Raw genomic sequence first — 27,579 nt, forward strand, 5'->3', positions numbered from 1 at the left:
AGAACATGGTAACATGGTCTAGCTGGAGCACTAAGAATAGCATTTCCTACTTTTCACTACATAGCAAAGAGTTTTGTTTTATACAATTCGTTATGTATGCAAAATAGTGTAGGTTTTTGCAAGTAGTATCAGTCTGTAATGGCCCACAAGAAACTGGTATAAATCCGATGAGTTCCATTGTTGAATTCACTTTCACAGTGACCCTCTTTGCTACAACATTAACAGAAATATCCCTCTCTTGACTTTCTTCTAGAAGAAAAATACTGAAATTGGATTATAAAAACAAATATAATTTGATATATTTTCCCAGTTTCACATCCTTTGGTATTCATGGAGTATATGAAATATTTTGGTAAATGGATATCAGATAAAAACAGACATCCAACAATTTACGATGAAACTTTTGAAAAATACACCTATAAATAACACATCCCAAAAACAAAAAGTAGGTTGCTAAAATAAGTCGATTCCAAAGAAGCAAACTTGGAAACAAAACCTTGTATTATTCAAAGATTAAGCTGATAATAAATTGAGCTGTTAACATTGAGTTTGTAAAAGAGCAGACAGGAGTGAGACTCCAGCTTGTATTTGGAGCCAGTTAATACAATTAAAAGTTGACCACAATATTTTTCCCTGGGTCACCGAGTTTGAAAGAAGTCAATGAAAAAAGAATTCAATACACCAGCCTCGTGAGAGTTCACATGCCGTTTGCCATCTACACCTGTCCTCTTGAACGGGGTAGTAGTATGCCAAGTGGACAAATAAAACCACACAATTTCACTCAATTATTTAGAGCGCTATCACGGGGCACATCAGTTGTACAATGCAGATGTACAGCACAGTATTTAAAAAAAATATTTTGAAACCTATAAAGCATGATTCAGACCTTGTTGCTAGTGTAACATCAGACGGTAATGTTACTTCTTTACTTTAGCTCTCAACTTTTCATAAGAGCAACTTCTGCTTGGGTGTGTCTGGGCTGGTACCCCCAGATCCATTCTGGCAATAAGTGGCTGTGCAAACTAGGGTGACAGAAGTAATACGACACTCAAGACACTGTATACTGTTTGTGTTCAGGATGCCTCATTATTTTAAATTCAGCACAAATAACACCTGCGGCACACAGGCACTTTTGCCTCAACTCACTCTAAGATGTAAATGGCCACCATAGCCAGATCAAGAAGCCATCTGCACTTTTGTTATACGTATACTTATTTCATAAGAGCTATTGTGAAATTAGTTTGCCATTGATCAGTGTAAGGTTCTTAGGCCATAACCATAAGGGGATATAATGATCTGTGCTACGCTGCAGTAGTGGTTAGGCAGCAGGCACGTCATTGCTATAAACGGTGCAACGGCTGCAGTGGCAATGGGGTCCAAAAGCCTGAGGAAACTACTGCACCCAGATTGTGACTACCTTTCACTGCCTGTCCCGAGTTCACTGGAATGAGCATTGTCCTAGCATGCATTGTTACCGTCAGAACCCTGGCTACGTCACTGGCAGTAGGGAACAGGGCTGGCATGATAACTCCACCAAACACCCACCACAATGCAGGGATCACTGCAGGTGCTTCTTACAACGGTTTTAAATGGCAAAGCGATTTTCATATCATGACAGACACTAAAAATGTCAATGAATTGCTATTGCTGTTTGAAGATGGCCTGCTGCCTTTTCCTTGGGTTTTAGTGTCTTCATGCACTTTTGGAAACACTTCGGTTTATTGCAATTGTCAAGAAAGAAACAGAGCAAACCCAAAGGCAAAAATGCAAACTTCTGTCTCTTGGCAAAAATGAACCACAGTCCTTATGTACGAACCCCAGAATCACACAGAATGAGTGAAACCCTTTAATACACAAGGCCCCAAGTTATGTAACGTTCACAAAGATAAAAGGAATCCAGCCAGACGTTTTAGTGATAGCTCGACCTGCTCACACTGCATCATATCAGCTCAACTGGAAAACGGCAGACAGCTATGCTACTTATCAGCCTGTTTACACTACTGCATAGTTTTAACTAACAGCAAATGAACGTCTTTGAAAAGAATCAAGATTACGCAGATATGCATCGGCTCTAGCTATATCTTTCTTTGCTATAACTTAAAGTCAAGACATGCACCTCTGTTCGGTTTGTAAAGTCTCCCGTCAAACCTTTTGTTTTTGTTGAAAAGTTAGAATTGATGTATAGCGTATGGTGAGCTGGGCTTCATGTTCTGTGCAGTGATCTGAGTAGTGAAACATGTCAGTCAGTTTCGATCACATACTGAACATCAATAGTTGAAATTGGCTGGACTTCATCGCAGGTTCAGGAAGGGAAAATAGGGCAAGGTAGTGTTATAACATTATATCGCCAATAACCTAACCTGGCAGACGGGACAGTGTATATGAGATTAGCTAGACTGCAAACTTATAGGAGCGAATGTGTTTATGGTGTGGGATGCACTTCGGGCTAACAGGGGCTGTACTTAGCCTCACACTGAATATTGCTCTGCGCCACTCAATATTTTGTCATTGTCTTGATGTTTCAAACTTGATAGTTCGATCACCTATACTGGGCTCCCTCACCTTTGTTTTGTTGCTAGCTGTTGGTTGCCCTCCAGTTCCATCCCTCCTCTTTAGCCCTGTTGCCTCCCTTGTTGGTCTCTTGTTTGTTGGTCTGTCTTATTTTATCCTATCTAGTGCAAGAATCCTGCTTCTAATGTTCAGGCGGTCAACACCAGCTTGCTGGCCAGTGTTTGGTCTTAAAACAGCAACCACTGTTGATGAGCAGGGTGAGCTGACTACATTTCAGCTCATCGGGGTACCCGCGCTGGGTCCCCTTATACTAACATTGTGGTATTTCTACTTTATTCAGAGCATCCTGGATTTTCTGTCCATTTGGAACTGCCAGCTCACCATTCCGAATCCAACTCTACTACAACCACCTTGCTAACTGAAGAGCTCCTGTGTCTCTCTGATATGCATTGCCGTTTTCCCCTAGCTTTCTATTGTGTAGTGAGTGGAGCTCTTGCTATGCCCAGAGTGAACTGGGGAAGGCCGGGATACGCAGTGAGTCCACAACTTCGCTTATGGCTTGACTGTAATTACCTGTCTGTTGACAATTTTCTCTTCCAGGGTGTTCCACAGGTGTTTCAGCTCTGTGAATGAATCCTGAACCGCATGCTTCTCCATCTCATCCGTAACCTTCTTCAAAAGCAGTTCTTTCTGATGATTTAGCCTTTCCATTTCTATCTGCTGCTGATATGCCTCAGACTTATAGTGCTAAAAAAGAAAGGAAAGCAAGAGATAAATATCAAGCAATGCATGTAATTTATTCGGGACAATTTTCAAATATAAACTTCCAACTGAGCAGCAAATAATCTTTACACATAACTGAGCGAGAGGGACAGTCTCTGCCACCAAACTCGTTTCTCCAATGATCTGCTTTTTCCTGCTAGCACTATTTGGAACTGTATCTATTAGATTACTTGTTCAAAATGGCCTCCCCAAAAGGTGTCACATAGAATACATCAACAACACAGCAAAGAAACTTGTCTTGAATATAATGCACAAAAAAGCACAGTCTGGAGGAAATCAATATTTATAAAAGCAAACATTAATGTTTTCATTTAAACACAGTGTTTTGGTAAATTAGGCATTCTTTTTTATCTAAAAATGTCTTACACTCATTACCATTCACACACACACAAACACACATGTATAGACACACACACACATAGGCACAGATACAGAAACACGCTCTAGATTAAACAAAGATTGCAACATCGTATCTAGAATATGGAGGTGAATTACTATTTTATGCAATGTTTCTGTCTTATGATACAATTGTTTTGAGGTTCTCTGAAGCCACTTATACCAAGTAGCTCCATGTAAAAGATAAATGAAACTGCTCAATAAATATTCTACAAAGAGCCTCCATTTTGAAATCTGTTACACCAGTCAGACTTGAGGATGTTAACAACTTATTCAAAAGCATGCTATGTGGAGGCAGTACTCTCAAATCCTTCTCCTAGGAGATGACTGTATGGTGAGAACCACCACAGACTAAAAGCGGTGTTTTGCTTTTAGTCATTCTAATGACTGATGTGAGTATGTTCACTTTACTGTGTGCTTATGCAATGTGGAAATTATTAGGTATATGTATAATTTAGAAGCTTGATCGAAACTGTATTCTGGCATCTCATGGTTACCAATGTTCAGTTGCCAAACATTGTTCTCAGCACAACACTGGATTCAAATTGAGGGAAAGGGAGAGATGCTTCATCATCTAGCCAGATAAACAGTGTTCTGTAATAGATTCATTCGGAAACTATAATGTGAGAATGTCTTGATATTATAGTAATAGGGTGAAAAAATGAACCTTCTCAAACTTCCTAGCATTATACCACACAATCAAAACATTTTCTTATTTCTTTCAAAATGGCTGTATGCATCTCCCAACCGTATCCCCACCTAAGACACCTCTATGTTTGCACTTATCAACAACGTTTGAAGCAGGGTGTTAAAATGAAGTAGTCACATGTGTACAAAATCCTTCCTGTTATTTTTGGCGTAGTACATAAGGTAAGCACAGGACATATTTCTATGCCTACCACATGTTTATGACACTAATATCCCCCAAAGTGCCATTCGAAAGTAATTACCAGACACATCTATTTACTGATATCTTATATTTAATGCAGAGTTTTTCAAAGTGGTTTATTGAAAGCAAATGTAACACATTTACCTGGGTGTTACAATACAATAATCAATTAATTCTTCTAAAATGACTGATTATTACCTTTAGTTCGGCAATCTGCTGCTTCACTGTCTCCAGATCAGTCCCGATTGGTGGCATTGAATCAAGTTTACTCCCTGCAATATCTATCCAGTCAAATATAGCCTAAAAAGAACAAAAATGAAATTATAAAAGCTGTCAGAAAGCAAGACAAATATGTTGCAGCCTCAATGGAGAGATGAAAGACACTCAAATCTGAGCTGATTATCATAAGCTGAGACTCAATGACACAAACCTGCAGCAAACCATACGAAGCTTAAAGTACTGGACATGAAATGCACTGTAAAAAGGGGCTGTGCCAACCTTGCCAAATATATGCAAAGAATATATCCCGGACCCTGCTGTTCTGTTCATTGTAAGCCCTCTTCACAATCTGCTTGAGACGGAAAAATAAAAAAGGTAACAGCAGGTTTGAAAGCTGAGCACTGAACATGCATAGGTAAAAAGAACAGCATGCTCTTTAACGTGAATAAAAAAAAAAGAACAGCTAGTTCATGCATAATTTCATTCAACTATGCATTTCTTTATTAGCAAGTTTTATGCATTTCAATCATTGTTCGTCTAGAGACAAGCTGAAACCGCCAGTGGAAACTAAATGCTACTGGAATGTCCCATTCATTATTTCTCACCTGCTTTTATGTCACTGATACAGTTTGATGAAGAAAAATAAGTTTAAGCATGTCTTGATATTATTTCTGAATGAGTCCTTTGAAGGGAAAAGCGCGAAGATGAATTACATCTTTTTGATTGACAGGTGTAGGATCTCTCCCTGCGGTGATCACTTCACCAAGGATCCACCAAAGCTAGATCCTGCACAAGGGTCATCAAGAGTTTGATCGATTTTGGTACGTTCTGCAACTTATTAGCATGAGAAGAGTCCAGGGCAATATTTGGAATAATATTTAAATCACCCCTAATTATTAAGAAAACTGGCTCCTCTTTTGCAAACCTAGATGCGGAATTGAGGGCCTGAGCTGAATACTCAAAAGGGCCATAGAAGCTCACAAAGTTAAATATGTCTCTCGGAATCCTCATTTGCAGCCCTATCCATCTGGCACGCTGATATTTATGCAACTTAAGAACCTTGCATTGTATTTCTTTACCAATGAGTATAGCCACCCCACAAATTGCTGCACTAGAAGAAGAATATTAAGGTGTGTTGCATTAAACCTTGGACTTTAAGATAGGGGGCCCCACTCTTCAAATGCATGTTTTGTAGGAGAATTATATTTGCTTGTAATGATTTAAACCAGGCAAGCATTGCACGAGCTATGACTCTATTATTAAAGCCTTTTACATTGCAAGACACTATTTTACTAGTCATGGAATATCTTGATTTTGCCCCTTCCTCTTCTTACACTCAAGCATGATCTACTAACACAGCATAATCTATTAACAGTGTTGCCATCTCATTTTTGTGCGCACTCTACAACCCCACACACCTCTTCCCCACCCTCATTTCCCTCACCCCTCCACATCTCACCCACCCGAGGCCAAGTGCCCCTGAAAGTCTTGGGCTTTGAGACGGGCGCTGCCTTTGCCCTCCCCTGAAATGGGTGCCTTGAAATAGCACCCAAAAACAAAAAATATCTCCCTGCTAAATGCTGAGAGATGGACTTGCTGGGGATTCCTACAACCTTTCTTTGCATTCCTATCAAACCCATTTTCGGGTCACTCAGTAATTGCTGTAAATCTATATATAACAGGTCAACGTTAGGGAACTGTGGATGGGTTTTTGACAAATCTTTGTTAGAAGATGATCAGAGGGTCATCCAAATGCACCTAGACTTGGAGGTCTTTTAGAACGTAACATCGGCACAGCCACTGAGACTGCAGTTTTGGGTGGCGCCCTGAAGGCCTTTTTTTAGGGGAGAGTGATAACGTTTCAGTCCGCACGTAGGCAGAGTGAGAGGAATAAAAGCCAGCAACTTCAATTAGACTTAAATCAAGCAACAGCAGAACATATAAAGTCTCCCACGCAGGAATTCATGAGGGAGATGGCTGAAGCTAAATATAATCTCCTGATTATTTTCTTTCCAAGGAAATACTGAATCACGATACCATAATCCAAAAGAGGTATGAAGAAAATGAGCATATAGGCAAAAACTTGGCCTGGTTGGTTAAACCTAAATCCGGAATCAGACAATCTAGCGACTCAGCCTCTTTTTTAATTTTTTTATTAGAGTACGTGTATACATTATACAAAACAAAATCCATTTGTTTCCAGATTTGAACATACTACATAGCGAAGAAGTAGTAAGCCTAAACAATTATAAACATGTATAAAATAAAACATAAAATCCAATGGGAGAAAAGCTTTCATAGTTGAGTCCTTTTAAATCTTAACCAGTACTTTGGCTCACATTCCCCTGACCACTCATCCTTATAGTTCTCCATCTGGCCACTGGTGCCCACAGTCGTAACCCCATCTCTCTCGTTTTTAAACCCTTGTGCTCGTATAGGGCACCCTCGATGTTATGGATGCCCAACAGCCTACATATCCACATTTGAAATGTTGGGGCCTCTACATCTTTCCAAGCAGCTGTTATTAATATCCGTAGTACTGCTACTGCTATAAAAATTAAAGCTTCCTCCTCAATCCTTAATTTTAAATTAATATCACATCCAAAAATGAATAGGGTTGGGGATAAGGTAATTTTAACTTCAAGGAGCCCCTCTAAGAAAGCCAGTATCTCCGTTTTAATAGGGTTGAGTTTCTCGCAACTATAGAACATATGAACAATGTCTGCAGAGCCTCTGCCACATCTGGGGCAATTACTATCAGCCCTCATCCCCCACTCAAACAACTTAGATGGAGTATAGTACAAATTAAATAGGGTTTTAAAATGTTGAGCTTTAAGGTTAGAGGAGCGCAGAAATCTCTTATCAAAAGTAAGAGCTCTATCTAAATCAATCTCTGGGTCCACCAATTTCTCAGCCCAGGCTGCCTCGATCTTAAGCATATCATCTGGGGAACTTTCCATAAGGATTTTATAAAGTCCATTAATTTTACGCCCACCTCCCTTCAGATAATCCAATAGAGTACTTCTTTCCCCCAAAATAATTTGTGGTCTTACTGATCTAATTGTGTTTACCACCTGAAGGTATTTATATTCCTGCCCTTCCTGCAGTGTATATCGTAGCCTTAAATCAGACAATGATCTGCATGTATCCTTCACCATTATTTGCCCAAGTGTTACAATACCTTGTTGCTCCCAGTGTCTCCAAGATCCATCCATGCATAGGTTTGGAAAGAGACCGGAGTTCCATAAAGGAGTATGGTGGTTATACCTTGGAATCCCCATTACTTTTTGCACAGATGCCCAGATCCCAGCTATACCCTCAAGTATTTTATATCGTGATTTCTTGTAATACCTTCTTTCTGTTTGTCTCAGAAGAATCCCAAATGCTTGGTCACCCAATGCCAGTTGAAATATCGATGGAATATCATCAGGGCCCCCTTCCTGAGTCACCTTCTCCTGATTGAAGAGGATTGCCATTTCTATAAGGAGGCAGGACCAGTGGTAATTCCTGATATTAGGCATACCTAGCCCTCCCCTTTCCTGAGGTAAAGACATATATTTGTTTGATCTTCTAATCTTGCCATATTGCCACAGGAATTTCATAAAAATTGCTTCAATTTCCTTTATTATTTTATCTTCTAATTTAAATGGGATCGATCTAAGTTTATACAGAATCTTAGGGAACATAGTCATTTTAATGACGTTAGCCCTGCCTATTATTGATAAATGAAGTGTATTCAATCTCCTCAGTTCTTGTTCCATTGATTTCAGGAGGGGTGTAAAATTATCTCCAATTATGTGCCCTGATTGTGAATTGAGTGTTATGCCAAGATACACTACTGAATTGACATACCTAGCATCCTTTTTTATTATATTCTTAGAACAAAGAATTTGAGTCTTAGCTTCATTCAGTCGGTATCCTGAAAATTTCCCAAACAAATTTGTCAAGCTGACAATTTCCCTCATAGCAGATTCCGGATCATTCGTAATAATAGCTAAATCGTCTGCATATGCAAGCAATTTTGTTTGGAATCCTTTTATAATTACTGGTTGTATCTTTATATTGGATAATATCTGTGTAATTAATGGGTCTATATACAGGGCAAATAAGATAGGAGAGCAGGGGCAACCCTGCCGAGTGCCTCTCGTTATATTAATTTCCCCAGAGCTCTCACCCATCAGCTGAATCTTAGCTGAGGGAGTAGAATACATTGCTTGTATGGCCTGTCGAAACCTTGGCCCAAACCCCCTCCCCTCTAAAACCTTCCATAGAAAAGACCACCTCACCCGGTTAAATGCTTTTTCTGCATCTAGGAGGATCATCACGGCTCCTTCCCCCCCGGCAGCACAAATATCAAAAATAGTAATCGCTCTTTTGATATGATTCGTCGTATCTCTTCCCGGGATGAACCCATGCTGCCAAGGTGAAACCAGGGCCGCGATGATCCTCCCAAGACGAGTAGCCAATATCTTGGCATACAGCTTGTTATCCGCATTAATAAGGGAGATAGGCCTGTAAGACCCTGGATTTTCTTTGGGCTTACCCTTTTTGTGGAACACCACGATATTGGTACCCTTCCATGAATCGGGTATCTTGCCAGTAATCATAGTCCCGTTAAATAAGTCCAAGAGAAGAGGGGATATTTCCTCCCACAAGCATTTGTATAATTCTATTGGTAATCCATCCGGGCCCACAGCCTTCCCTGCTGCCAGACCTTGCAATCCACCTATTACCTCCTCGATGGTTATAGCCTGTTCCAACTCCTCCCTCTCCTGCTGACCCAATTTTTGACCTATACTGTCCCAGCTGTTCATTGGAGTATCTGTTACCACCTCCTCCTGGTATAGATCTTGATAAAACCTTCTGAAAACCTCCAGGATTTCGGCAGGCTCCTCATATACTAGCAACTCAGCCTCAAAGCATATTAGACGCCTTTATTAAACATTATACAAAACTCTATTTTGACCCCATAATACTTAATCAGAGACAGTAGAAGTGTGGCTTCAGGGACTCAATATCCCCTCAATTAGGGTAGCGCAGGGAGAAGTATATAAGCTTGTTTTGCCTCAGCTAAATACGTTTTTAGTTAGACTATTCAATAAAATTTTGAAGGGGGAGCGAAATTCCTGATTCCTTTACAGGTTTGATAGTTGTCAGTCTTTTGAAGAAATGCATGCCAGAAAAAGACATGAACTATTACCGTCCAATTAGCTTAGTAAATTGTGACTATAAGTTGTTTATAAAAAATTTATTATACCGTCTTTAGGTGGTAGTTCTCTCGGTTATACAAAACAATCAGAACGGGTTCCTTCAAGGTAAAAACATGCTTACAAATACCTTATACTTGACCCAGGCAACAGACTACTGCCCTATGCAAAACAACTAAGGCAGCAACATGCAAAAAGCTAAGGCAGCAATTATAAGGCTAGATGCTGAGAAAGCATTCGACCGAGTCCAGAGGAACGTTCACCCCTCAGTTTTAACAACATTTGCTTCCCACCCAGGTTTGTGATGGTTTTAAAAAATATATACCTCAACGGTAAGGCCACTAGAGTCATAAATGGGAATCTGGCAGAGAAGATCACTATAAGATGCCGAACGCTGCATGGCTGCCCTCTTTCACTAATCCTATTTTCTCTGCTTATCGAGCCATTAGCAGGTGCCTTCAGGTAAGATCCATGTATACAGCTGCTGGTGCCAGGGGCGGCAAAACTGAATTTATTTGCCGATGATATGTCTCAGTATCTAGAAGCGGATAAGGCTAATATAGCACGCGCCATCTCCCTAATAAATGAGCATCCGAGAATAGAGGGTTACATGATTAACCATGTGAAATCAGAGTCTATTTTATTTACCTACTTCTCAGCAGTATTGCCAACATCAGCGCAGTCCCACTATTCAGCGACTGCACTTATAAGGTATCTAGGAATTTACATAACCTCAAATCTGGATGATCTATTTTGCTACATTTCAAGGCAACATTAAATACAATTTGCAATCTATTTAAGTCAAGGCAGAAACTCCCCTCATCCATCATGGGTCGGGTTGCTTTAGTTAAAATGAGTATTCTTCCACTATTGCTTTTTTTGTTCACCAACATTACCATAAAAGTCTTTTTTTGAGTCAGTGAACACCGAAATTAGAAAGTTTATATGGCAGGGTAAGGAGCCCACACTAAAAATGCAGGGGCTGCAGCTGGACCCTGAAGAGGGAGCCCTGGCACTTCCTAATATAAAGATGCATCATCAGGCTGCATTTCTTGATTACCTGACCAAGTCCTTCTCTGTTATTTCAATTGCAGAAAAAAAGGCTTCCCCCTTTCTTATAAATCCCAAGGCTCCCCAAAAAATCTAGATATATGACCATACACAATTCCCCAGCTCAATTTTCAGCTGAAACTAGCAGACTGCATCCCGCTAGGGCTCCATGTATCAACTCATACCTGCTACTGCTGGTCCCAAATGGGGTATCGAAGGATACAAGCCTTTATCGTAATAGAGAATATTCCCAATGGTCCAGGCTAACGAACATTAAGTCCAATTTTAGTTCATCCTTCTTTTTCAGCTTTAGCCAAATTAAACTCTTCCGCTCTTGATTCGGAATGGAGGATGAGACATTGGCAGATAATCTGGAGAAGATATGTTGTATTTTCCAATTACTGGGTAAAGTCAATTGGTATAGAAGGCTGTACTTGGAAAAAAGCAAGGTACTGACTTTGGACCAGCTTCAGCCAATCGAAGCCTCAACATAGCTTTCAATGGCAGTTTTACAATCAAATGAGCCACAAGGTGATACAAGCTGCCAAACTAAGAAGAATGGCTTTCGTCTGCAAGTGAATGTTTTACTACACCCCTGCCAAAATTGGAAAAAAAATATTCGGTGGAATCTAGTTGTTTTAGATGCAATCAAGCCAACTGGCTCCATACGATAATTTCATGTATTCATCTCAGAGAAATCTGGCGGGGCATCTTTGCCGATGTGAGCTAAAGATTGAAGCTTATGATCTCTCCAGATGTGTATGGGGCTCTATTTGGGATTGTGGTCCCTTCCTCAGAAGTGACAATAGGGTAGCATCAATCCTTGAAGGAGCTATTTTTTTTAATTATTGTTGATGTATAATTAATTGTGCAGCTACATCTCAGAAAAAACTAAAAATAAATGCTTAAGAAAGACTTAAACCTGTTCTTTTAGTCTTTTCTTAATTTAGGGTATAACTATTTACAGTAGCAAAGTAAAAACAATCTGCAAAACAGCAGAACAATCGGAAGAGCTCTGGTTTATTAATTCCCTATCCAAAATGTCCATACGGGTTGTGCTCATCATAGTGAATATTTTAGCAAAAAGAAGGTCACATATATATATTTTGTTTTGGGTCTCATTCAGATAATAGTCTTTGTGTATTTAAACATCAAATGTGTCTTTCATATGATAGTCCTGTCCGTATCAATAATTGATTCTGCTACTTTGATTTTACACACATTTTGTATGAAAGAAATATTTGCTAGGTGAAACATGATAACAATGTAAAATTCCTATATAAGTTATGCATGGCATAATACAACTTCTGTAAAATGTGATACATCAAATTCACTCAATTATATTAATTGCCCATGTCCAGTTTTAACTGTAGCATTATGGTACATTACATACCTGCAGTCCATCTTGGTACTGAACAGCAGCTTGCATGGCATCAATGAGTTTACAAATACGGTCCTTCCATGTTTTATTCAGCATGTCCCACGCCGAATTCAGCTACAAACAGAAGTGACAAAGTTAAAAAATTTCAGAACTCTTTAGAGGAAAGTTAAACTGTAGAATTGTTATCGTTACCCTTCTACTAGTATGTCAAAAGCCTAAAAAAAAGAGAACAGTCATCTGTTTGGTGAATACTCAGCTATCAGAGTTAAAAAAATCACCATAGAAAGTGCCCCTTATTGACATGTTCACCCCCACTTTTTGTCTGGTATTTCATACAATTTTGACAGAAATACATTGGGTTCGTGCTATCCAGGGCACCAGTGTCAGATCTCCTTTCCTAAAACTGTACAATTGTTCCCCCAATTTGTTATACTTTTAGCACCCCCTGTGAGTTCCTATTAAATGGCACCCCTGGTACCTAGGGCAAGGAGACTAAACAGGGTCCCTAAGGGCTGCAGCATGTATGGTACCCTAAGAGACCCCTCAGCACCCTCATGCAAACTGACATTGCGGGCTCCGTGACAGGGTGCAGTGAAAAGTAAAGACACGAAATGGCACTGTGTGCCATGCCAGCAGACACTGCATGCACTATTTGTAAGTCACCTCTACAGCAGGCCTTACAGCCCTTAGGCAGGGTGCACTATACTACATGTGTGAACATATCTGTATGAGTAGATATGCCCCTGTGATGTTGATTCTTAGAAATTACAAGTAAACAGGAAAGCCATGTTAAGTACATATACTGGACACTGGTAATTACCAGTTCTCCAGCTACATGATGGCTTCAATGAAACTAAAGATGTTTGGTATCACACATCTTGAATTAATAAACCCACACTGATTCCAGTGACGGATTTATTAATACATGCACGGGAGGGCACATTAGAGGTGCCCCCTCAAAACCTAAGGACTACTAGTTCACTGGCTGACTGGTGTAGACCAGCTTGTCACCACAGACAGGTTTTGGGACTCTCTGCAGGTGAGAGCACAAGCTCTCTGAGGGCAGAACCAATGCCTACTCCTGCCGGAGGTGTTGTCACCTCCTCCAAGGTAGGAGACTTCAAAGGCATATACCGCCTTTGATATGCGACACAGGCTTCCCTCCGGCAGTGGAAATGCCACCCCCTGGCCCGGGCCTATTTTGTACCGGGACAGTTGGGATAATCAGAAAGTCAGGAGGTGTATTCCCCCATCAGGCTAGTTCCAACCCTAAGCTGGGCTACCTGATGTGACCATGAAACCTCTTGGTTTTGGTGGAATTCGACTCACTGGGTGAGGGTTATGCTAAATTCCAACAGGAAAAATGTCCTTTATGAAGTGTAGTCACCCTAAAGGTAAGTAGCCCATTGGCTACTACCTGTCACTCCCCTTAATGCCCCTAAATTGAGAAATTAGGAGGCATGCCTGATGCCAAGAACTCAGATTCAAAGGATCCAGAAGAAAACGAAAAAGAAGAGCCATGAGACAATGAGAACTGAAGACAGCTGTGAACCTTTGCCGCAAAACCTTGCTGCCTGCAGCAGTCTTGATAATTGTGACAGAGTGACTCAACATGCAGCTGACCAACTACAAAGAATCCCGGTGCCAGCAATCTCCCTTGGAGTAGAGAAGCTACTCCCCTTTAGTACACAGGCACCCAAGGAGCAGACTCAGGTTTACTGTGTTGCTGCTCCCCAGCCAGCCCAAAAGAGCAGCCCCCAAAGAAGAGGTACCTGAGCTCCTGAACGTCAGATCTGTCCCCCCACTGAGTGGAAAGACACCAGGATCGATGGTACCGGATCCATTACAGCAACCACGGCTTGTTTAAGTCAAGTTGGCAATCGAACAGCGCCGAGACTGAGCAACCATCCAGGGACATCTGCACCGTACAGACACACTTCCAGAAAGGCCCCGCTGCTCTGATTTCTGCACCCTCAATCAGCAAGACCAGCATTTGCAAGGGCCTAGGATGCATAGAGCCTAGCTAACCTATCCACCGTGCACCCTAGCGCCCCAGCACGGGTACTGAAGAACTGACTGTGTCCCCTTATTCCCAGGACCCTTGTGACCTAAACCCCCCGTTCGGAACTCCCAGACCTGTCCCCAAAACCCCCTCTGCAGCCTGCTTCTAGGTGGCCCCCCTTCTTTCCACAGGCATAGAGCGCAAAGCTACCAACTCAACCCGACCTCTGCACTTGGATGCCCTAGGGCAGACAACGAGTAAATGCTGGTGGTACTTTGGACCTTGGCCACCTGTAACCCTAAAACCTAAAGGAGACCCTCAGAAACCAATCAGAAATAACTGTATGCTACATATTCCTTTTTTCCCCATAGGAAAGCATTGTTGCATAAAGAAGCATTTAAATGAACTGTTTACTTACCTGTGACATTCAATATTTAAAAAAGTACTTACTTGATAACAAAGCTCTTGGTATTAAAATTGAAATAAAAGCACAACTTATTTTTTTTAATTGGTCTCAGATTTATTCTCAAGTGTGGGTGTCTCATTTATTGCCTCTGTGAGTACAACAAATACTTAGCATTACCCTCTGATAAGACTAACTGCTTACTCCAAAAACCACAAAAGAGAGCATTTAGTGTTATAATTTTTGCCTCTGTAAACCAATAAGGGTTGCCCTGACTCTTTAAACAGTGTATCTCATTTCTGTTCAAGATATACTTACTAGCTTCCTACAAGCAGAATGTTTCACAACCTCTGAAAAAATTGTAGGCAGGAGCCACGCCCGGACTGGCCATAGCGGGCACCGGGCAAGCCCCTGGTGCGCCGCAAGGGTGGGGGCCGGTTTTGAGCCCCTGGGGGCCGGTTTTGTTACAGGGCCGTTGTTGCAGCATAGCTGCAAAATCGGCCCTGCAACAAAATCGGCCCTAAACTGGCTCTAGCTCGGCGGCACCTTCAACCCCCCCGAGTGGGGAGGGGGGGCCGGCCGAGCACTTTGCCAGGGCCGGTTTTGGTTCCCAGTCCGGCCCTGGCAGGAGCCTCCTTAAAATGCTTCCAAGGGAATGTCAAGGGTATACACTTAAATTAAAGATGTTGAGACCACACCTCTATTGAAAGGCTGATTACTAATGGAGTCCTTCTATACAACAACTTTAAGACTATTACTGAAAACCACTTTTAAAAGATCTTTTTATTTTATCATTCTGTAAAGAATTGGTGGACCAAGTCCCATTACAACGGATGAAAGTGAGACATACTGGATATTATAAACTGACCATAGGGCAACAAAGCTCTTAGCCATTATTATAGTAGATATTACCCGTATCTATTAGCAGTCAACATAACTAACTATACGGATAAACTATGACCCTCATTCACAACTTTTTTGTACATCTCTATGCAACATAAACAAGCAAAAATAATTCTGGAATTCACAATGGCATATACTAATTCACACGACTTGCAGATGTTTAGTCCAATGTATATAACTTACTTGCAGGTTCAGTGCTGTTCCCAGAGAAGAAGCAAGAAGTAGCAAACAGCCACAAAGTTGTAACTATATTAGAATTAATGGTACCAAGGTTTTTCCACATGTAAATGTACCCTAAGCATCATCATACTTATGAGTAAGTATGTGACATGTATCTGTCAACCATAAAATGCAATTCCTTGCCAGAAAAACAACAGAACCAAACTAACGTCTTAACCAAAATTCTTCCCAACGGTATTTCTGCAAAGTATTCACCTGCAGACATACATGAGTAAATGTAGGCAGCAGGAGGACTATTTGAGATTTTTGAAAATCTCTAAAAAATTGAAATCTATTGAAATTGTTGAAGCTAGTATTTACTGAGTGCACTTCTGGCTATTAAAAATATTTTTGTGAATTGCCCAAAACATAGTTTGAAGAGTATGGAAACAAACAAGCAAAGAACAAACACACTGCCTGATCAGTAGAATGGTTAATGCAATCCTATATAAACGTCTCTAAAATGAATGTTTATATGTGCACGGGATGCTGTCTGGTGTCAATGGTGCTGTCTTGGCATTTTGGACTTTATTAAGACACACAAGTGTTAGTTTAATACTGGGGCGCCTAAAATTGCTTCAAATAAATAAAGAGAAAAATAATTTATTGTGTGTGTTTTTATTCATAATTATCAATATCTCTAAGCACAGACAGTAATAGAATAGCTATGTTTCCTATTACAGTATTTTCTTGGTACTTTCATGCTATCATTCTCAGGACTCTCTGAGACAGCAAGTCGGAAATGTGTTTAACTGGCTTAAATAAAACATCTATTTCACTCAAATTACTTTTATTCCCCTATAATTACAAAGAGCTTTATGATGTATTTGTGTAAAGACCCTAGATAGAAATACCCCTGGTTTTTAGTGCATGTACAGGAACCTGTAATTATAAAGTGTATCACTTCTGTTCTGAGGTGGGGCCACCTCCCATATCAGGCAGATGGATCTTTATCTCCTCAAAACAGGGAGAAGATTAGAGACATTAAGTGAGTTACTAGGCCTGCACAGACACATAAGTAGTAGTTAGAATCACTCCAAAATGGTGGCTTGCAAGCCTTATTCTTAACTCTGCAAAGACAATGATTCCTATACTTTTGAGTGACACCATATTTCAAAACATTTAATGAGTATATGAATAAGTGATGGAGTATGCCACTGCATACATGTGCCACAAGGATCAAGATAATGTTTCTAGGATGATAGTGCATTTGGTGAATATTTGTTTTATTAAGGCGTACCTCATCTATGCTCTTGTTGACAACAGGTTTGTCAGGTTCACCGCAAGCAGTTATGAGTTCCCCTCCTAGGTTTATGACGACATCTAGTTCCTCTTGAAGTCCATCTATTTCTTCCCTGATAGCCTAAAAAGAAAACAAATACACATTTTTAAAGAAACAGAGGTATGATAGATATACATTACAATGCACTATGCAAGCAAATGAAAAGAAATATAAAACCAAGAGCTAATCTGGAGACATCCAACGTTAAGTATAATCTAATTAACTGTATTGTGCCTTTCTCAACACATGTTTTTTTTTAAAAAGAACCCCCAGAAGACATGCCCTTGCTGTACCTTTTGGAATTCTGGGCCTAATGACTTTCTTGTAAGCCTTTACCCAGGATTAATTATTTTGATAATGTTACACAGCACACTACTGATAGAAGGGAAGGTGGGAATACCTTCTGCCCTCTATCCAGCCCAGTGACTAGGGTGAGGAAATGAGAAAAAATAGATAAAATGCCATTCGTTGTGTGGTTCGTGAGTTCAGTGCCAGATAAATGGGGCATGGTTACTCCTTGGGGTACTGAGGGAGGAAGTAAGCATGTGTGTACGATCACTGATCTTTTTCAGTTACTGAACCATTTAGTCACGGAACAAGTAAATGAAACACTGTGAAGCACTGGATGTGAATTAATAAAGTCTTGATCAAAATGAAAATAGCATGCTCCAAAGAAAGTAAAGAAGCAATGGATGCATGTACGAGAGGTATGGGGCAGCTAAGCCTTATATTAGAGTATATAATGGATTATAAAACCCAGATTTACTGTTTAAGGTCGTGGCCTGTTCCCATATCTGGGAACACTACAGAACAACTTCTAACTGACCTCTGCAGCTTCTTGCTGTTGTTTGACAACAGATGGGTCCACCCCTGGTTCTTCAAGATCACGGATGAAGTCCTGAGTATCTTTAATGGTGACTACAAGGGCGATATGATCACACCAGAACTTCTCAGCCAGCTCCATCACATCCAGCAGCTTTGCCTCTCTCTCCTCTGTCAGGGCCTGGATATCCTCCCATATGAAAACCATCTGGTCGAGCTTATCCTGGACAGCTAAGTGGCAAAAAGAGGCTCTTTCAGTACATAAATAACACATTCCTGCAGAAACAGTCATATATTACTAAAAATGGACAACGTGTTATCAATCCAAAAATAATTATGCTTTCATTTTGATTAGAGTCATATCATATTTCTTAAAGTGACTGAGGACAAACTGTGAACTAAAAAATTACACTGATACAGATTCCAATTGGCAAAGTTCTTGGGTGTATGAAATCACTTTTTTAAGTGGGAGGATTAAATAACCTTACGTCCTCTTGCAACACAGCAAACTTTAAAATGTACTCATCATATTATCAAAGAGCAAAGGGACTAATAGCATAAAGTATATATCTTCCACACGGCGAAGTAAAGGAATGACCATTAGACTCAGTAAATTACCTTTTGCTGAGATATCCTTATCTGCACCCTCAGAGCGAGCAATCATCTCCTCCCCACGCTGTTTGAGTGTCTCATATCCCGGCTGAAGTTTCTCCAGTTCTACAGACACATTCTTGTTTTCAGTAAGCTGTTCTCGGATCTTCTCAACCTCGGCTGAGATGGAAGGTGGCTGTCTCAAGCGCTCTGCTATGCGATCCAAACTCTCAAGCATGGGGTCAATTTTGTCATGAAACTAGGTGAAGAACGTTTTAGAGAGAAGGGGATGAGGGAAAAGCAAGAAATAGAACACATCATAATGGCAGCAACGTGTATTGCACTGGAAAGTAGTGTGGTAGGGTTAAAACCGATCATTCTTAACAGCACATAAAAACCGATTTTGACAATAAAACTCTAATGTGCATTTTGCACATGGCTAGAAAAACAACACTGAAACTGAGAAAAGTTGAAGTACCAGCATCGTAAAAGTGTGCTTGGTTTTACAGAATTTTAGGGATTACTAGAATAATACATTTGAAATGCTTATTAATTGATTACTATATTATTATAATAAAGTAATTGTGAACAATTATTGTTTGAAAAGCTTTCTATGATTCACAATAACACAAATTATTAATATGAAGCAGTATATTCAAGTAACAAATGAGTTTTACATAACAATTGTACAAATATTAATGATGAAACTTAGCATCCGTATTACCTTCACTGTAAGGACCCATAACAAATAGAAAAGTAGTGCAAAATCTTTACGCTAAATGTGTTATGGAAGAACCTTTCAGTATAAATGCTTGACATTATTAGAATCTTAGATTTCTTAAAACAATTTTATTTTAATGATTTTTAGAAATAGTTTGCACGTAGGTACATTTTGCTAGTAGGCCATGATTAGAGTTGAACATTTTTGTGCAATAATCACTGACAACAGTACAATTATTTCCATATTTGATATGCTTGATTTATTTTGTTACGCTTGAACTTAACTATGAGTTTATTTTACTAAAATAAGAAATTCTAACTTTAAAATGCATTAAATTGCCTTTTTCCTTGGGTTGTTTTATTTCATAGCCTGGAACAATGGACTTTTGTTACATTTCCTCAAATGTTGCTTTATCTAGTCTGATTATGCAACATTCTTTTAATCAACAAGACACTTTTTCCAGCAATTTGTTGTGCATGAATTGGTGGGAACTTGACCCTCTCTACTTAATCCATGAAGAGCAACAAAATAAATAAGCTCTTTGTCAACTAGCCTGTGAGGCCGGAATGGACAGTCATTTCTCATGAGCAACATGGGAAAATATGTTGGAGTACCAATTTTATACCTGGTGAGTGGAAGAATATCATATGATGGTCAGACTACTGAATAGTGTCATCTGATGTCACAAATAGATGATTTGGAGTATAAAGTGACTTTCTTAGGACTAGGGAGCCACCATCCTTTGCCAGAGCCACCTTCTCTTCCATTGACTCCAGCCTGCATTTCCTTTTTTCCTTTCCTGATGAACTTGCCTGATAGACGATTTGGAGATGCCTGGTCGGAGACCAGACTTGAACTTTCCTGTTTATTGCTCCAATTCCTTGACAATGTCCATGGACTTGTTACCTTAGTGGACTTTAACTTGATACCTTTGCTCCTGCTAAGAGAACTCTTTTGAATCATCCTCCTGCCTCGGTTGGTGGTAGGAAATGCTAAACTGAGCCATTCTCTTTATGGATTCATTTATTTAGAAATAGATTTACCTTAACTAAATGTATGATTTTACACTACGAGCTGTAAGTATCCTGACTGAACAGCTTAAAATGATACTTATATGCATTGATTTTGGATCTTTAATACAATAACCACATTATCTAAACTTGACTGAGTCTTTTATTGTGTCTTAAGATTCTTTCCGTAGAACTTTTCTTACAATGATCTGATTTCTAATGCATGAGAGACTTATAGTCTGAGAATAGTGTACATAAACTGGATCACTAATTTGTGAGTTGGTCTACAAATTATTGGTCCTCATTGGGTCACCAACAGTTCAACACCTTTATTTCTCATCTCTCACTGTGAAGAAGAAAGGTCCATCGGAGGACCAAATCCTCTGTGGATGATGTAAAGAGTCTGAGAGAAGAGACTAAGTAGTAAAATCATTGATGGGCCCAGAAATTAGAGAAAAAGCTTCCACTGTAACAGTAACGTTTACGTAGTGCTTCATACACAACTGGATACCACCCAAGCACATTATTGGATCAGTGGCACACAGTAAGACTAATGTCATATGTTTTGCTATTATTTGAGGTGTTTCGCTTTCCTAATATTCTTTATTTATATGCATTAAACATGTTTTATTTTGTTGTCCTTAACAAGTTTGCTCTTGTGCTGAGAGTCTTATACCTTCATTTTTAGCAATGCAAAATAGAAGAAGCCTTTGTCTACATGCCTTGTTTCGTTAGAAAACGTATAAGGTGAGGTGGATGTGAATACCAACAATGCCCACCACCACTGGTCTCATGCTGTGCTACTCTATATCTTACAATAATCTTTAATGTGACTGAAAACCTCTTAGTAAATGTAAACACTGTCAGCTACAATTTTATATTGTGGAATCAGAAAAAGTGCCTGTTACACTGATTCCAGCACAAACTCCTCCTTCTTGCCATGGGTAATTTAATGAGAATTCCATGGTCATGTAATTGACATATCTCTGTGGTTTTGCTACCACTTTAGTTGGAATCAAAGAACGTATAAATCTTACTGCTTCGAGTAAGTTTTCTGTCAAGGGCCCACACTAGTTGCATAAGCTATTAGAGTACGTGTTCACTAACAAGGACTTAACATGCATAAGTCAAATTTGTTCAGACCTGTAACTGTTTTTCTGATATTGGTATGTGTCCTATATATGCCAGTATTTAGCATTGTCTTGGTCAAGTTTGTTAATTGTTCCACATTATCCCAAAGGCCTTACTGATCTTTCTATTACTATTTGTGTTCATATTTTTTGTTCTGGTTTCTAAGCTCTTGCTATCCATATTTATTTATTAAGATTACAGTATGTGGTTAATTGTATTTTATTGTATGGTTTTGATGGACTATGCTTGAAAATAAGCTTGAATTAAGAAATTGCAATCAACAAACTTAGAAGTGACTTATACTTTATCTACATATCCGAAGTTATCTGTTCACAGAAAAGTAAGTTGCAAGTGTCACAAAAATTGACTATCTAAATTGTAAACCGCAGACATAAATGAATATCTTTCAGAAACCCTGCAACATTAAAAGTTGATCCCTTTCCTACAAAGAAGTGGACCAATGTTTGAAATTCAGCCTATAAGACCAGAACTCTGTTTCTCCTAGTGGTTCATTTACAAGGAAATAGTTTAAAATGATTCAGATCATTTAAGGAAATCCACTATATAAGGGATGCTCAGAGGTATTTCATGTTGCCATTTTAAAGACTAATGCCCTCCACCTTTAGAACTGGTTGCTTTCTCTGTAACCATTTTCCTTGAAGCAGCTCCTTCTGCCTCCATGGCGGAACTTGCTTTGCAGAAAATAAGCTGCGCTAGCATGTTCAAAGCACCATGGCAGTAAGTTTGACCTTTTGAAAAAAGATCCATGAAGCAAAAGTCTATCTTTAAACAAAAATGCAAATGAAGTATTTATTTATTTATTTATTTAAGAGTTTTATATAGCGCTGGCCAGACCGGAAGGTATTGGAGCGCGTTACAACATTTATCATGATGCAATCGAACACAAAGTATATCAATAAACAGCAATGTCTCGTGTCAAAATCTTTTCAGGAATGGAGGGCAAGGAGTGAGTCAAAAGGCGGGTGGTGTAGATGCCTTCATATCGAAGCTTCTTTATTCTGTGCTGGGCAAGATTCCTGAGACAGAGGGATTCTGTCTCTTTAGGCGGCAGCTATCTATTCGAATGGGTTCGGTTGAGGAAGAGGTCCTTGAGCTGACTTTTGAAGTTTATGAAGGAGGGTTAGTCCTGAGGTGGACTGGGATGGAGTTCCAGGTTTTTGGCACATTTCCAGAGAAGGAGCGTGATAAGGTTTTTTTGTTTGCAGGTTTTCGGTGGAATGAGAAGTAGAGGGTTAGTACTCGTGAGATTCCTTGTCTGGCCTGCCTTATTACGTTTGGAAGCCAAGTAGACAGGTTTATTAGTGTGAAGAGCTTTGTGTGTGAGACAAGCCATTCTAAAGTTGGACCGCCTTTCAATTGGGAGACATTTTGGCTCTCTAAGAGAGGGAAAAATGTGGTCCACCCAGGACAGGGAGATCAACATGTATTGGGCATTTGTGGACTACATGGTTTACTAGTTTACATAGCTAATCCAGACAGGAAAAATGCCAGAGAGAACAGTGCCAAGGGGGTCACCCTGTTTAGAGTGCCTATGTTAGTACCATTATCAACATGAATGTGCTGAGACAGAGCTGGTAACCATCATGAAAACCACCATCTCCTGCTCTCTAAATAAAAAGATTGCAAGAGGTAGGTGGGTTAGACTGCCACCTGTTTCTGTCAACTGTCCCATTACCCCCATGTCTAACACATACATGATTTAAAGAAAAGTGTAAATGAAACGTGTGGCAGTTTTGTTGTGCAATTTTGCTTGCCCATAAGAAGACATGTCCATGGTTTAGAGCTCCTTTATGTCAGCAGCGTTCCACTGGTCTCCCACCAAATGCAGCAAAAATTGCTCAAAAATCAACAAAATTAGATGGCACAAAATCTGCCCTGCTTACAGTGCAAAGTAGGTGGCTATCCTGACCTTTGTTGGCACAGCCATAAACTTTTGATCATGTCATGGAGTGCTTACAAGTACTTCGCCCTCCTGGATCCCATGGGTAACTCAGCACTATATAGAGAACATTTTCCTTTTAGCAGGAGAATGGGGTGCGGCACATAGGGCAGTTTGCATGTGAAATCCAGATCTGAATGCATTACAAATAACTGGATGTGATGGGGAGAGCTGGCTAAAATATACAATTTAGACAGAACTACAAAGCACACTACACTGTTTGGCATTTTGAAAGACCAAAACATTTTCAAACTGTGGCACATGAAGGCGGATGTGAGAAGAATCACATGATTTCTTATGTGAATTGACAATGTGGACTGGAACCAGAGTGCAAATGAACAAAATGAACCCCTGATGAAAAGTTTCAGTGTCTGAGATTGTGCCAAGATGCTGATACCAAGAGATTTTTGATCAAATATAAGTGAAAAGTTCATATATAATGGACTATGGAAGTAAAGACTGAGTACCACTTTAGAGGTTTTTCAGTATTTTTCTACATTAGCAGTAATTCCACACGCAGGTTCTTGTCCACTGATAAAATCTTCCACTGGTGCAACTTAAGCCACTTACCCACAAAGGCAAAAAATATAAATGCCAAGGATTTTGCACTGCGGTCATTAAAAATATTATTGTTTGCAAGCAAAGAAAACAGAATTCCTGATAACCAAACTCTGACCCCTAGCTCAGTGTTTCGTTAACTGCACTGGATGGTTGTGAGACAATCTTTGGTGGGTCGCTAAGTCCAAGCAATAAATAAATAAGCCTTTAAATTCTGTATGTATCTTGTCACATTTTCTGCTCTTCAAAGATAGAGGTCAAATGTCAGGCTATGTCTTATTTTTTAACATGGGGACTGGTGTTTATAAAATCTTCTCACTTTTAAGTCAGAGAAAGAATAGTTAAATGATGTGACAGTCTTGCTGGGGTACATAAAGTGTGACAGGAAAGGCGGTAGGGTGTAATTTTTTCAGAACACACAACAAAATGGAAATGCCTGTAAATGAAATGTGCACATTGTGCAGTTAGAAGAGCGAAAATTAGGTACATTTTATGTAATTATTAAGTGTGATATAAACAAAGATTCTAGGAGGATCAGAACGAATCGAGACTCTTCCCTTGGTGATGAAAAATAATAAATATTTACTGAAATAAATCATTCAATCAATCAATCGAATTATTTGTATAGCGCGCTACTCACCCGGAGGGTCTCAAGGCGCTTGTGGGGGGGGGGCGGGGGGTGGGGGGGTGGGGGGGGTCTGCACCTGCTCGAACGGCCAGGTCTTGAGTTTTTTCCTGAAGGAGAGGTGAGGTGGTCTTGGGTCAGGCGGAGGTGGAGGGGGAGGGAGTTCCACGTACGGTAGGAGAAGTATCTTCCTACCGTAGTGGCTCTTCGGATGCGGGGAACGGTGGCGAGGGCGTGGCTGGTTGATCGTAGCTGGCGGGTGGGAGTGTAGAAGGTCAGGCGGTCGTTGAGGTATCTGGGGCCTTGGTTGTGGAGAGCTTTGTGTGCGTGGGTGAGGAGTCGGAACGTGATTCTCTTGCTGACGGGGAGCCAGTGCAAGTCTCTCAGGGGTTCGGAGATGTGGCTGTGTCGGGGGATGTCCAGGATGAGTCTTGCTGAGGAGTTCTGAATGCGCTGGAGCCTTTTCTGAAGTTTGGCTGTGGTTCCGGCGTAGAGGGCGTTGCCATAGTCCAGTCGGCTGGTGACGAGCGCCTGGGTGACCGTCTTCCTGGTTTCGGTGGGGATCCACCGGAAGATCTTCCGTAGCATGCGCAGGATGTTGAAGCATAATGCGGAGACGGCATTGACTTGTCTGGTCATAGAGAGAGAGGAGTCCAGGATGAAGCCCAGGTTGCGTGCGTGGTCCGTTGGTTTGGGTGCGCTGCCCAGGGCAGGGGGCCACCAGGAGTCGTCCCAGGCGAAGGGTGATGATCCCAGGATGAGGACTTCCGTCTTATCTGAGTTCAGTTTTAGGCGGCTGTTCATCATTCACTCAGCAACGTCTTTCATCCCTTCGTGTAGGTTGGTTCTGGTGGTGGCAGGGTCGTTGGTGAGGGAGAGGATCAGCTGGGTATCGTCGGCGTAGGGGATGATGCTGAGGTTGTGTTGGCGTGCGATGGCCGCGAGGGGGCTCATGTAGATGTTGAAGAGGGTGGGGCTGAGAGATGATCCTTGTGGTACGCCGCAGATGACTTCGGTGGCCTCTGATCTGAAGGGGGGGAGTGGACTCTCTGGGTTCTTCCAGCGAGGAACGAGATGATCCACTCCAGTGCCTTCTCTTGGATTCTGATGTTGCTGAGGCGCTGCACTAGGGTGCGGTGGCAGACAGTGTTGAACGCTGCGGAGAGGTCCAGGAGGATGAGGGCCGCCGTTTCCCCTTTGTCGAGCAAGGCTCGGATGTCGTCGGTGGCTGCGATGAGGGCGGTCTCTGTGCTGTGGTTGGCTCTGAAACCGGACTGCGAGTGGTCGAGGGATCCATTCGTCTCGAGGAAGGCGGCCAGCTGTCTGTTGACGGTCTTATCGATGACTTTGGCAGGAAAAGGAAGGAGCGAGATGGGGCGGTAGTTTTTGAGTTCGGTGGGGTCCGCTGAAGGTTTCTTCAATAGGGCGCTGAGTTCGGCGTGCTTCCAGCTCTCTAGGAAGGTGGCAGTGTCGAAGGAGGCGTTGATGATGTCCCGGAGATGGGGTGCGATGATGGAGTCGGCCTTGTTGAAGACGTGGTGAGGGCAGGGGTCGGTTGGTGATCCGGAGTGGATGGAGTTCATCATGCGGATGGTGTCTTCGGTGTTGATCGCGGTCCAGTCGAGGAGGGTGGTGGTGGGGGGCGTTGGTGCAGTCGTAGGGAGCGTCGGCTATGTGCTGAAGCTGTTGTGTATATCTGCGATCTTGCTGTGGACGAACGAGGCGAGCGAGTTGCAGAGGTCTTGCAATGGGGTGATGTCATTGTTTCTGGCACTAGGGTTCGAGAGCTCTTTGACAATGTTGAAGAGTTCCTTGGTGTTGTGGGCGTTGTTGTCTAGTCGTTCCTTAAATGCAGTTTTCTTGGTGGTGTGGATCAGCTGGTGGTGTTTTCGGGTGGCTTACTTGAGGGTGGTCATGTTGTCTGTAGTCGGGTCTCTGCGCCAGGCTTTCTTGAGGGCACGGCGGTTCTTCTTGGAGTTCTTGATTTCCACAGAATATCGGTGCAATATAGTTTATCAATAAAACTGTATGTCTGTGCAAATTAAGTAACCATTTCAATGGAAATGTGCTCCCTGTAAATGACAATGTGCTACCACACAATGCTTTAGTTACATTAAAAAAAATGCCTACATCGTGTCCATTAAAGCTAGGTGGATCACGAAGGTTTGTTGTACTAAAAAGTGGTAAATGGACCCAAAAAAAGTTAGGGTAGCACTGCTCTGGGAGAATATTCTTAAAATATCTACTTATTCAACATCATTAAGTTAAGTAGTAACAGTGATAAGATACCTGTGATGACTGTGAGATGGCATCATCCAGTTCAACTGCACGCTTCTTGACATCTTCCTTAATTTTACTGAATAGCGTGTCAGCTGTCACATACTTCTCTTGAATTGAAAAGCCTTCTGCAGGGCTCAGTTCCAACAATTGAGGCCCAGTCTTGTTCATCTTGTCTATATGAGGCTTGTGTTCAGCAATTAGCTCACGGAGTTGCTGTAATAAAAATTCAACAATCTTTCAGTATGTAAGACAAATGCAAAAAAATGACAGCCATAGTCATATCTGATACATCAAGTCTATACAACATCAAAGCAGTACCCCAGTACATAAAAAACTCAGGTGATTGACTTGCTTGAAAAACTAAGAGCCTTATTTACAGTTTCGCAGAGGGTTACTCAGTCTCAAACGTGAGTTATATCTCAATTATCTCAATTTTAATTTTGCATTAATGAGATTTAAAAAACATTTGCAAAATATGCACCTAACTGTGAAAGTAAAACAAGTAACATTTGTTGTTTACTTTATAGAGATAATATGGATTGTTTGTGTGTATGTGTGTCTGTGTGTAACTATGTGCATCTTAATTCAGCAACATCCAAGAAGGTTATGAGATATACCTTATTAAACAAAGACTTT

The 27,579-nt window shown here is 40.8% G+C and overlaps 1 protein-coding gene across 3 annotated transcripts in view; it reads right to left on the bottom strand.

The window, feature by feature from the left end:
• DST (dystonin) overlaps window positions 1–27,579 on the bottom strand; it is a 1,528,317-nt gene that overhangs the window by 101,138 nt on the left and 1,399,600 nt on the right. For all 3 annotated transcript variants that reach the window (XM_086926448.1, XM_086926449.1, XM_086926451.1), the window contains 7 exons: window positions 26,953–27,156; window positions 18,686–18,917; window positions 18,072–18,298; window positions 17,204–17,326; window positions 12,449–12,550; window positions 4,778–4,879; window positions 3,085–3,258 (listed from right to left, as the gene is read on the bottom strand). In XM_086926448.1, the coding sequence (XP_086782574.1) occupies window positions 3,085–3,258; window positions 4,778–4,879; window positions 12,449–12,550; window positions 17,204–17,326; window positions 18,072–18,298; window positions 18,686–18,917; window positions 26,953–27,156 (1,164 nt within the window). The remainder of the gene's footprint in view (window positions 1–3,084; window positions 3,259–4,777; window positions 4,880–12,448; window positions 12,551–17,203; window positions 17,327–18,071; window positions 18,299–18,685; window positions 18,918–26,952; window positions 27,157–27,579) is intronic.

Source organism: Lissotriton vulgaris, chromosome 6, assembly GCF_964263255.1.
Source record: "Lissotriton vulgaris chromosome 6, aLisVul1.2, whole genome shotgun sequence".
In the NCBI taxonomy this organism is placed as follows: domain Eukaryota; kingdom Metazoa; phylum Chordata; class Amphibia; order Caudata; family Salamandridae; genus Lissotriton; species Lissotriton vulgaris.